Genomic DNA, 12513 nt, shown 5'->3' on the forward strand with positions numbered 1-12513 from the left:
ACCCGATCGTGAAGACCCCCGTCTGGTCGGGGACAGGAGTCTTGGCGATGCCTGGCTCCCGCTCCAGCTGCTCCCAGATCCTGCTATAGCCCCAGTTGGGGTCAGGAATCTGTCCCTTAGAGCGGTCATTCTCCTCCAGCTGCACGATTAACTCTGCTTTGGTGAACTTTCCAACGCTCAACCCTCTCTTTTTGCACAGGGTGACAATGTCCTTCTTAAGGAGACAGTGACAGGCCATCACTCCGCTCCTCCCAAGTTGTTGTGGACTCACAGGCCCGTGTGTTCTCAGCTCCCCACGGTTTCCAGGGAGAACCCCTAGTGTGCCAGCCGTTCTCGAGGTCACCACCTCTTTGCCAGGGTCGAGCTGCAGACTCCTCCGCCCCTGAGACTGCTCACTGCAGTCCCCAGGGGGACCCCATTACTGCACAGTCCTTCTCGCTGGTCACACACTCCCAGGGGTTAACCGCCCCTCGAAACCGCTCCTCTCTGAGCCTTCAGCAGGCCTGGTCCTCGGCAATCTCCCTTCGTGTTACTGCTCCCCAGTCACTTACTGCAGGAAGCGCCATCCACGGGGTGCAGTACATCCCACCGCTGCCACCAGTTGTCACGGAGTCCCTGGGCGATGCTCTGGAACTGCTCCCCATGAAGCCAGTCAGGACTCTGGGGCAGTCGCCTTTCTGTGAGCAGCCTGTCTTCAGGACACACAGCTCACACAGCTTCCACCTTCCTGGGTCTGACCTCGGAGCATTCAGCATCCTCTGCCCCTCCGTGCGCTTCCCCCAGCGAGTCCGCCCAGGCGGGGTCCTGGGGAAGCCAGAGGGTCCTGCACCCCAACTTCGCAGTCAGACGTGACTCTCAGCCAGCCAGTAAAACAGAAGGTTTATTAGACGACAGGAACATGGTCTAAAACAGAGCTTGCAGGTGCAGAGAACGGGACCCCTCAGCTGGGTCCATTTTGGGGGGCAGTGAGCCAGACAACCACGTCTGCACTTCACTCCATGTCCCAGCCAGCCCCAAACTGAAAACCCCCTCCAGCCCCTCCTCCTCTGGGCTTTGTTCCTTTCCCGGGCCAGGTGGTCACCTGATTCCTTTGTTCTCCAACCCTTCAGCTCTCACCTTGCAGAGGGGAAGGGCCCAGGTCATCAGTTGCCAGGAAACAGGGTGTCGGCCATTCTCTGTGTCCAGATCCCTGCACACACCTGCCCTCTAGGGCTCTGCAATGATCATACACCCTTACTCCACCCCCTAGATACTTAAGAACTGCCTAGGGGAAACTGAGGCACCCCCCCCCCACTATTCAGAGGAAACATTAAGAACAGTCCCACTTCGTCACACTCCCCACAGTTGCTCCTACGACACTGGCTGCCCCACACTCTCCCATCTCTGATGGGGCCTGTGCCCCAGTCTCTGGGAAGTCTGAACCCTGCTGGTTTCCTTAGGGATCTCTCACCTGCTGCCCCTTTATCTCAGGATGCACAGGACCATGGTCTGATTTGTCCTTGCTCAGAGGCTACCACACCAGCTCGAACGCTAAGCTCCGGCACTTCTGTCCCTTCCACTTCCTAAGCAGAAGCAGCTGGTAAAATTTTCCATCAGCACAGCTCGAAATGCCAGTGCTGAGCTGGTGTGGACTCCTCTGTTTCCATGGTAACAGGAGGCCCAACCGTGACAGATCTGTCTGTGCTGAACGGGAATAGGCAGCAAAATGGCCTCAGCCAACCTCCCCCACGCACTCCCAGCCAGCTCTCAGCCCCAGCAGCCCAGCTGGGAGCACGGCTGCAAGCTGCCAGGAGCTGCTACCCTGCTGTGGCCTGCCCAGGGATTTGGGAACCCCAGCTGGACTACGCCCCATAGAAACCAGACCCAGCAGGCCCTCTACTCTGTCCTGAAAGAAGGAGCACCTGGTGGGGCTGCGCAGCGCCCCCACTGGCTCTGGTGGGTGCTGCAGCCAGCTGTGTCCAGTTCTCCTCGCCCAGAAGGACCATGAGGCGGGAGGAGGATGGGGACAGAGGGAGAAGTGGGGAGAAAAGCTGTGGTACTGCTGAGAAGTGCAAGACCCCACATATAAACGCTCTTCGCAAGTGATGGTTACAATGAGAGAGTCCCTCCGTTCTCCAGATCAGACTCTGCCCATCCGTCTGTCTGTCACAGTCATTAACTTCAGCCAGCCCTATAGGGCAGGGAGTGTGAACGTGACTTTCAAAAGGCTTCAGCTATACAGCTGCCATTGAAGCAAAGCCCAACCGGAGCACTGTCTATTCCACTTTGACTTCCCGCTCTCACCGAGGCCTGAGGCCAGAGCAGATGGGACACTTGGGAGACCAACAAGGACATCCCCAGATGCTGTGAATGCCCTGGCCAGAGCACAGGCAGATCTCTGCACACAGTCCTGCAAGAACAGGACTCCCTAGGAAGGGCCAGAGTCATTGCTGTTGGATTTCCACCTCACCTGCTGCAGGTTGATGAAGACGCCTCCTGTGGGAGGGGACTCTCCAGCTGCCATGTTGTTTCAGGACCTAAGGACCGTCATGCCAAGTCTTGGCAAATCTCAACCTTTCTCTTTTACGTGCAGGCATCCAGCAAACCTGGAGAGTGGCATAACCTGGGGGGAGAGAGCAGGACAAGACAATCTGTCACCTGCAGCACTAACCTGCTTGTGGCCCTTCATCCCTCCACTGGCTGCCATATGCAAAGGGCTTAGTACCTCCCGTTCAGCCAGGACATCTCCCCTCACTGGACAGCCCCAGCACCTGGCAGTGCAAGACTATCATTCTGTGTGGAGCAAATGGAGAGCTCCATCAGGGTGGCACAGATTGCTCTGCTTGGTGCCAGCCCTGGTCCACTAGCCAGTGTGGAAGGGAGGACATAGCCCTGACATCTCTCTGCCCCTTTCCAATGGCTTGTACCGGGGAGGGAGCAAGGGCTTAGCTGTCCCTGCTCACTGGGACTGCTCCTGTGCTCTCCTTACAAGAGGAGAAAAGGCTTCTTGTGCCCCCACTCTCACATGTACTTGTGCAAAGGCAGATAAGAAGTTGATCCCCTGTGGGAGGAATAAACCAAGAAAGCCATGATGCGGAGAGGGTGGGATGGGAGTAGGCAGGGTAAGGGTACCATGTTAATTAGGTGAGTTAACTCCAGGGAGGACTGTGAGGAACTTCAGAGGGACCTAAACAAGTGAGGGCAATGGGTAACACAAAGACAAGTGGTTCGGTGTTGATAAATGCAAAGCAATGAACACTGGAAGAAAAATCTTAAACTTCTCATACATTTTCCAGGGTTCTAAATGAACTGTATCAACTCAGGAAAGGGATCTGGGCAGCTCTGAAGACAGCTCAATGGAGACCCCTGCTCAATGGGCAACTGGAATTATAAACAAGATGTGAAGAGCGTAAGGGATGGCAATGAGAACATAGAAAATATTATAATTCCCTTATGTAAATCAATGGTGTGGCCTCATGTACAATCGTGTGTGCAGTCCCAGCCAACCCATTTCACACAGTATACTGTAGATGTAGAGGGGGGTCAGAGATGGGCAACGAGTATGATAAAGGGCCTGAAAAAACTCTCCTATGAAGAGAGATTGAAAAGATTGGCATTGTTACTTTAGAAAGGAGATGAAGAAGAGAGGACATGAGAAAAGCAGCTAAAATACTGAACGGGATAAAGAAGGGAGATTGGGAACTCCTGTTCTCCCTGTTTCATAGCAGAACTTTGAAAAGTGGGAGGGCCATGGCCCCCTTGGCCTAACCCTCCCCTCCCCGTCCAGTTCTGGGGGCCCAAATGTTGTTTGAACCCAGGGTCCCAATAAAAATTAATCCACCTCTGGTTGTGGGGTGTATGATGATCAAAACAAGTGGAAAAATATCTGCAGGTTTGCATCTGTTCTGGCAGGATCTGGTGCTGCTTTGAGTGGGTGTGTCCTGGTCTGTGGGGAGCTTGCTTCTGATGATGAGCTTGGTGGGGTTGGGGGGTTGTCTGAAAGCCAGTAGCAGAGCTTTGGGAAAGATTTATTTCAGGATGTGGTCACCATTGAATATGGTTGTTATGGGCGGAGGGTATAATAGGCCAGGGGACGCTAAGCCTCCCCTGGTGCAGCCACCCCCAGACTCCTGGGCACTACCAAAACCTCTGTACCTCTTCTCCTTCACACCAGCGCCCCACACAGAGGTTCCCGTGGCTCGAGGCATCCCTCCTCACCCGTCAGCTGCAACCTTTCACTCCCCGCTGTTCCATGAGACCCCACCACGTCCCTCCTTACTCCCCTCTCCCTGGAAGCCAGCGGAGGCTCAGCTCCAGCGGGTGGCCCAGGGCTCAGGCTCACGGATGTCCCAGAGTGGCTTGGGACTCGGGCCAGCAAGCTGCCTCGAATAGCTCGGGGCGTGGGCTGCCCAGCACGGCTTGTGGTGACCTGGTGCAGCCCTGGAGGTTGGGGCAGTTTGGCCGGGGCTTCTCCAGCTGTGATTGTGGGGGCCCTCGGGGCTCCAGTGGGTGGATGGGGGGGTAGGGATGGGGCCTCAGGCAGAAGGTGGGGTTGGTGGGGCTAGCTTCCCCAAGGGGTTTTTGCCCGTCACCCATGAAGGTTGTTGTTTAATGATACCCCAGGTATCATTGTGCCAGAGTGGGATGATAGGTGACAACTAGGGGTATGCGGTTGGGTTTGGCTTTTTCTGTATAGAAGCAGGTTCTCCTGGGGTATTTGGGTGGCCATTCCATGATGTGATCTACTTCTCTGGTGGAGTGTCTTTGTTTGGAAAATGTGCGTTAGGGTGTGTATCCCAGACTTTCTCACCACACAAATGACCAGATTCCTCTGGACACAATAGGCTTCCTCCAGAAACTGCAATATTAACAACCTCTCTCATGGATGTCACCTCCCTATACGCCAGCTCCCACTCCCGCACAAAGACAACGTCACTGCATGCCCCAAATATCTACAAAACAATTGACAACACTCACATATCCATCACTTTCTCTCAGGGATGGTCTACACTAGAAAGTTAGGTCAACTCAGGTACATTGCACAAGGCTCATTTTCTCATCTTCTATTAAATCATTTCCAGAGGTGTGACAGGATACACCCATTGAGGCAAAAACATTAGACAGAAAATGTGACACAACTGCAGTGTGATACGTCTACAAAGAAGTACACTGCAATTTTGAGGCTGCACATACAGGCCATACTGACAAGAAGGTGACCAAAACCTTTCCATGTGGCTCTAGTGGGACCTTGTGTGAGATATTGCATTCAATTCTGGCTACAATACCAGAAAGACATTAACAATTGGTGTCTCAAGGATCCACCAACCAGTGTTGTTATTAATGATCTTGGAAAGAGAGTGAGCAGAGAGGGGGCAAGAGGTACAGATGACATAGAATTATTTAGGGTTGTCAAGACTGGAGAAGACAGTGAAGAACTTCAGAGGGAACTCACAAAGTTAGGTGAATGGGCAGTATGGGGCATATGAAATTCAAGGCAAAATCCTGGCCCCACTGTAGTCTATGGGAGTTTTGCCATTTAATTCAGCAGAGCCAGAATTTCACCCTCGGTGCTGACAAATGCAAGACAATGTACATTAGAACCCACATTAAATTGAACCTCTCACACACCTCACTGGTTTCTAAAATAGTTGTAACCCCTCAGGAATGAGACCTGGGCAACTTGATAGAAATCTGCTCCCTGTGCAGCTGAAGTCTGAAAAGCAAACACAAAGTCAGGATGTATAAGGAATGGGATGGAGAACAATGGAAATATTCCAATGCCGTTCTGTAAATCCGTGGGACACGTTCCCCTGGGATACTGTATTCAGTTCTGGTCATCTTAGCTAAACAGAGATAGAGCAGAAGTAAAGGGGATCAGACATGAGCAACGAACATTATGAGAGGCTTGCAAAACTATCTGTTTGAGGACAGATTGAAGAGACTGGGCCTGTTCAGTTTAAGAGGGGACATGATAAAGGTATGTATAGTAAGGTATGGCAGAGAGAAGGCAAAATGGGTACCTTTCCTTACCTTCTCTCAACATAAGAACAGGTGCTTAATTAAACTGAATGGCAGCAAAAGTAAAACCTATACAAGGAAACAACACTTTATTACAGAAGGCATAATTAGCCTGTGGAACTCAACGCCACAATATATTGAGGCCAATTGTTAGTGAGGTTAACAACCGGATAAGGGATTTGTATGGAATATGTCCTCTCCTTGTCCGTTGAAACAGCTATTATCAGATACTTTCAGAGACAGGATTCTGAGCCAGACAGACCCCTAGTCTGATTCACAGATTCCAAGGCCATAAGGGCCTAGTCTGACCTCCTGAATAACACAGACCATAGAATTCACCCAAAATAATTCCTAGAGCAGATCTTGAAAAAAAATCCAATCTTGATTTTAAAATTGCCAGTGAGTGGAGTATTCACCATGACCCTTGATAAATTATTCCACTGGTTAATTACTCTCACTGTTAAAAATTTACACCTTATTTCCAGTCTGAATGTGTCTAGCTTCAACTTCCAACCACTGGATCATGTTAGACCTTTCTCTGCTAGACTGAAGAGCCCATTCTCAAATATTTGCTCCCCAGGAAGGTACTTACAGACTGTGATCAAGTCACCCTTTAACCTTCTCTTTGTTAAACTAACTGGATTGAGTTCCTGGAGTCTATATGTTTTCTGATCCTTTAATCATTCTTGCGGCTCTTCTACCATTCTCACAGGGTATTTTCTATTATCCTATAACCTGAAAGGAGTTTAGAGAAGAACAAGTCTGAGGGCTGCAGGGATTGATTTAGAAAGAGAGATTAAGAGCTAAATCAGTCTAGTTTGGGTAAGTGATGACTAAGGCAGGGGGTGGAGAGAACATGCCAGCAGTATATAGAAAGATCTCATGGTTGTAAACACCGGTGAAGGAATTTTTTTTTTCAGGTGGCCCAACAAAGTGTAACTCAAGAGGATCAGTCTGAAATTAAGAAAGGGAAATGCAGACTTAATATGAGGAAAGTTTTGTGGCAGAGAGATCTACAAGGGAATGTGAACATTCCAGTCTGCTATGGTCTCCACATGGGTTTTCATATGAGGGATATAAGAAAAAATAAGTCAGAGAAATTTTAAACACTGAGACCTTCATCCTTTTAGTGTCTACAAAGTTGTCTCTAGGTCCATGATACAGCATTCCTGATGTAATTAATTTACAATAATAGAAGCATGACAGCAGACCAGATTCAAAGGGGAGGCTAAGAATTAAAGTCTACAAGAGCGTACGCTGATGTAGCTCACACTTTTCCTGTCCCCCTTGGCTTATGAATTTCACTAGCTTGAACCTGTCCCACTTTACCCAAGTGTAACATACAGCCTCCAAGCTCAGACATTTCTGCTCTAAAGTTGGCCCAAAGTCTAGCTGAGTGGAAGGGAACCGGTCTACATTGTAACATACACTGAGAGGCTGGAAAAGAGGAAGACAGCGAGGAAAGCAACTAACAAGAGAGGGTGTGACGATATAAATTAAAGAAGGCATGTTACTGTAGCTTAGGCAACTCCCACTGCACAGTTCTCTATTTACTTCAATGGGATTCCATGCTGGTGCTGGGATCCCTCCTCCTGGAGCAACCTGCAGGATGGAAGCCCTAAGATTCCTTCTCCATTGGAAGAATAGGTCCTAGGTAGGTTTAAGATAGTCTCACTGTAAGGAGTCAAACCTGCACCAACTCTGAATTTGATCCTCTACGTCAGGGGTGGCCAACCTGTGCCTGAGAAGGAGCCAGAATTTACCAATGTACATTGCCAAAGAGCCACAGTAACACGTCAACAGACCCGCGTCATCTCCCCTCCACCCCCAGCGTCTCCCACCTGCCAGCAGCACCACCGATCAGGAAGTAACTCTCAATCCCTGCTCCTCCTGCCCCCCGCAATCAGCTGTTTTGTAGTGTGCAGGAGGCTCGGAGGGGTGGGGGGAAGAGGAGGAGGAGCAAGGGCGCAGCAGACTCAGGGGAAGGTGCCTTGGGGGAAGGAGTGGAGTGGGGCCGAGGCCTGGGGCAGAGCCAGGGGTTGAGCAGTGAGCACCCGGTAGCACATTGCAAAGTTGGCGCCTGTAGCTCCCGTATACAAGGAGCCGCATATGGCTCCAGAGCCACAGGCTGGCCACCCCTCCTCTACAGTTTTCTGGATCAGAAGTAACACTGGGTCTGAAATGGGTGATATTCTTTGTAAGGAGGGCACAGTGAGATGGCCAAATCTGACCACCCAAATTCCTGTGGCCAGAGACTTTGTAGCACATACACTTACCTAGTTAGGTAAGAATATTTGCCAGGCTCTGGAGCTGTCTCCTCAGGGAAGTGATAGGAGCTCCATGCTTGGTACACTGAAAACAAGACTGGAAAGAACCCTGTGGGGAACCAGATTCGCAGCCGTATTAGTCTGTATTCGCAAAAAGAAAAGGAGTGCTTATGGCACCTTAGAGACTAACCAATTTATTTGAGCAGCTCACAAAAGCTTATGCTCAAATAAATTTGTTAGTCTCTAAGGTGCCACAAGTACTCCTTTTCTTCCTGTGGGGAACAATTCTGTTCCAGGCTCCCGGGAAAAGGAGTTTTGATGTTGGCTAAGAGGCATTTTCCACCTCTTAACATCTATAATCCCACGAAGAGCAGCAGCCACAACTAAGTGGGTTGAGATAAAACCAGGAGGCAGTCAGAGGGATGGTGATAGAAACAGTATGAGAATCTAGGTGACAGACGGTAGATTAAGTAGCTAGAAAAAGGAGAAAGAGAAGGAGTTCAAAGACAAGTGAGGAAAATGATTAGAGGCCTGAAAAGGCTTTCCTATGCAGAGAGATTGACTGGGACTGTTTAGTTCAGAGAGGAGATGAACAACAGAAACATAAAAATAAAGAAGAGGTGTTGAGGTAGTAGGCATAGTATACAAACCTGACCAGAACTGAAAAGATAGATTCTGCACTCCTATTCCCCCTCTCTCATAACACAAGAACAAGGGGACACAGGATGAAACTGAAAGTGTTAGCAAATGTAACACTAAGGAATGGGAAAAACTTTTCATGCAACACCGAATTAACCTATGGAACGCATCGCCACTGAGATCAGAGAAACCAAGAGCACAAACAGAATTCAGAAAGGGATTTGACATTTACATGGATGATGGTTACTTTAGACAGGGTAGCCTGTGGGGAGGATATCCACAACTGTTCACTTTGGATGTTTACACCTTCCCCTGAAGCCTCCGATACTTGCCACCATCAATGATGGGATACTAGACTAGATGGAGCACTGGTCTGATCTAGACAGAGAAATCATGCAGAGATGATGAGGTATTACTACAAGAGGCAATTACAAGGAAGGTCCTGACAATTGGGCTTCTGGGTAGCTATGGCAGGATCACATGCAGCTCAGGAAGAAAGGAACAGAGAGGGACCATGACAATATATTGCATGTGCCTCACAAGCACCCTGTGTGTATGCCTGAGCCACAAGCTGATCAGACATGTACTGCATGTACACAAGACCCTACAGTGAGGGGAGACTCCGAGAAATATCAGGGTGTGCATGAAAGCTACTTCATGACACTTCATGAAAACACAGAGCGGGCAGCATCAGGAAGCACTAGTGCAGATCTCAGGTGTGCAGGCACCACCTGTAGGCAGGAGCCAGCCTGTGGCACCAGAAGGTGAGACTCACAGGCCAGCTGTGTGTGGGAATCCATGGCTCTGGGAGAGTGGAACCCATTGTGCAGGGACCAGGTCTCTGCAGGAGTCTGCAGCAGTGGGAGAAGAGGACGCTGTGCCGGCTGCATAGGTGCCATGCTACATAGGAGCCTGCAGCAGCGGGAGGCAGGGACCCACCTATATGCCCTGTGCACCTGCTACTAGCTCTGTAATTTTGCTGTCTCATGTTCAGTGGCTCACAAACCTTTTCCTCTCCTTAATCGCCCCTGCATGCTGTCCGCTCCCTAGGACTCTCTGGCTGGTACCGGAGGGAGGTGTCCCTCAAGCACAGACATTTTGGGAAAGGCTGCACGCTCACGTCAGAAACGCAGGGCAGCAGCCGCGGTAACACGGACAGGTGGCACGGGCAAACCCCCAACAGGGCTGGCCGCCCCCGAGCGCGGCGGGGGGAAGCAGCCCAGGCTGGAGGAGCTGCCGGTCGGGGACCCCAGACAGGCTCCTGGCCACACGTCTGTGTCAATGCCACGGCCGCGCAGCTGCCGAGAAAGGGCGATGGAGGCGAGACGTACCTCGCAACCGCGGAGAAGGAAGGAGAGCCGCTCGCCTCCGGCCAAGGGACCCCGGACACACGGCGCTGCGCAGGACTCCCTCCGGCCAGGCTCCGGCCGCCGCCGGGCAGTGCTCAGCATGCGGCCATGTCCCTGCTGGGGGCCACGGAGGGCGGCTGGGTCAGGCACCGCCGCCGCCTCCGCTTCTCCAGCAGCCACGCAGCCATCCACCGCATCGGGCTCCGCTCCGCCTGGCCGCGCTGGAAATCCCGCGCCGCGAGCCCCGAGCGCCGAGCCCGGCCGCCGTGAGTCACGCAGGGCTGGGGCGGCCTCCGGCACAGGCGACAGCCTGGAGACGCACGCCTCCCGCGGCTGCCACACCGGCTCCAGCGAGTGGCTTCGCCCGGCCCGCAAGGCGCCGCGCAGCGCAAACGCGGGGCCAGGTCCCCGCGTTACCCTGCGCGCTGCCGTCACAGGTGCCCACTCCCACCCCCGGCACGTGCAATCCCCCGCTTTCGTTCCCCGCCCCCCTCGCAGGCTGGTCTGGGCACACTGGGCACACGTGCCCGCTCCCACCCCAGGTGCATGCTCCCCCCCCCCGCTCTTATTCCACTCCCGCGCCCCACCCGCAGGCTGGTCTGTGCACACTGAGGTTGCAAATAGCCTCACAATTCCCCCTTCCCAGAACACACACAAGGCCCGCAGCCCGCACTGTACACATGCCCCCTAACAGGGCCACATACACCCCCTGCTCCCACCCCCTCACGTGCCTATCCGCCTCTTCTGCTCCCCTTCCCTTCCCATCACATAGTCATACACACCGTCTGCACCCCCACCCCTCCCTGCTTCCCCGGCTCTGTCCCCACACCGACCAGGCGCTGTACGCCGTGTCCTGTGCAGTGCCCGAGGGGCTGCTGGAGCCAGGCAGGCAAGACCCAGCCGTGGCCCCCCCATGGTCTCCCAGGCCAGGTCTATCGCCAGGGGACAGCAGCGCAGCTGGGGAGCTGCTTCCCTGCAGCAAAGGCCGAGGAGCAGCCAAGCCGATGCGGGTTCCCTTCCCAGCTTCGCCACAAACACACCCTGCGCTCTTAGTCGCGCATTTCCCCGTTGCCTCGGTTTCCCTTATGGTCAGTGCGGATAACGGGACCCATCTGGCGGGGGAGTTGGGTTCGCGGACCGGTGCTGATAAAGGCACGAGACAAGAGCGGGCCGGGAGATGTGTACTGGCCGCATAACGCGATGGACTGTCCCTCACCCTCTGGGGGACCGCTGGGCAAGAGCCGGGCGCCTGGGGGAGCCGACCCCTCCAGGGCAGCCCCGTGCGGGGTCTGGCCGGGGCCCCCGACAGAGCGCGGCAGTCCGGCGGCTCCTGTCTTGGCCGCGTGGGCAGCCGTGACTGCCGCGGATCGGGGATTTGGGGGTGTTACCCGGGGCTGACTCCCGAGGAACCGCCGGCAGCGCCTGTGCGGCCGGCCTGCCTGCCCCGAGCGCGGCCGGGGCTCACCTGCACGCCCACGCCCACGCCCGCCCCCTCCCCGGGCCGATATAAGGGGCGGAGGGAGCCGCCGCCCCCCGCTCGGCCAAGGGCGCTCCCTCCACGTGCCCGGCTCAGCCCCGCCAGCCGGCGCCCTCCCAGGTAGGCTGCGGGGGCGGCCGGGGAGCCGCCTCTGTGCGGGGCGGGGGCTGCAGCGTGTCCCTGCGGATCCACGGGCCCCTTTCTCCGGAGCCCCGCGGGCGGCGGCCCCACACAGCCCGGCCCCGCGCAGGGCTCCGGCTCGGCTCGTGAGAGCGGGACGCGGCCGGCCCCGCACCGTGCGGGCTGCTGGCCCCGCACCGTGCGGGCTGCAGGCCCCGGCCCCTCGCTGGTCGGCGCAGGACAATCCGCCCCCTCCAGGCGCCGGGCGGCTCCGGATGGCTGCGGCGGGGGGACGCTGCGCGGGACTGGCAGGCGGAACTGGCGTGAAGCCGCCGAGCGGGTGCGGGAGACGCCGGAGTCACACCTGGGCTCCGCACAGCCGCGCGGCGTGTGGACCCCGCGGCTCATGCCGGGATCCCGGAGCTGCAGCCCGGCTTCTCCGCAACTTACCTGCCGGGCGGGGAGGTTGGCGAGCCTGGCGGGGGGGTGTCCCTGCACCCGCTGAGAGGGAGAGGAAGGGGCTCCTCCGCTAGCACTACCCGGGGGGGTCCCCTCACTTCCCGCCCCCGCCGCGCGTCTCCGACCCTACCCGTGCCTGGGGGGGTGAATCCCCCGCCCCCGCCGCGCTGCAGCCCAGGGGCCAGCGCCGAGCACCCCGGGAAGG

The 12513-nt window shown here is 54.8% G+C and overlaps 2 protein-coding genes across 7 annotated transcripts in view; one reads left to right on the forward strand and one right to left on the reverse strand.

Moving 5' to 3' along the window:
• The window catches only part of SLC4A3 (solute carrier family 4 member 3), a 77055-nt gene that overhangs the window by 64327 nt on the left and 215 nt on the right, over window positions 1-12513 (reverse strand). Inside the window, exons 1-3 of one of the 6 annotated variants that reach the window (XM_048868667.2) lie at window positions 10235-10635; window positions 5608-5692; window positions 2450-2602 (exon numbers count right to left, since the gene is read on the reverse strand). In XM_048868667.2, the coding sequence (XP_048724624.2) occupies window positions 2450-2503 (54 nt within the window). In that variant the 5' untranslated portion in view covers window positions 2504-2602; window positions 5608-5692; window positions 10235-10635. Of the gene's footprint in view, window positions 1-2449; window positions 2603-3266; window positions 3288-5607; window positions 5693-10234; window positions 10637-12299; window positions 12365-12513 lie in introns of those variants that run through there. The other 5 variants (XM_048868668.2, XM_048868669.2, XM_048868671.2 and 2 more) reach the window with 5 other exon arrangements.
• STK11IP (serine/threonine kinase 11 interacting protein) overlaps window positions 12211-12513 on the forward strand; it is a 34456-nt gene continuing 34153 nt past the window's right edge. Inside the window, exon 1 of the mRNA XM_048868672.2 lies at window positions 12211-12314. The gene's annotated coding sequence lies outside the window, so the exon portion shown is untranslated. The remainder of the gene's footprint in view (window positions 12315-12513) is intronic.

Source organism: Caretta caretta, chromosome 11, assembly GCF_965140235.1.
Source record: "Caretta caretta isolate rCarCar2 chromosome 11, rCarCar1.hap1, whole genome shotgun sequence".
In the NCBI taxonomy this organism is placed as follows: Eukaryota; Metazoa; Chordata; order Testudines; family Cheloniidae; genus Caretta; species Caretta caretta.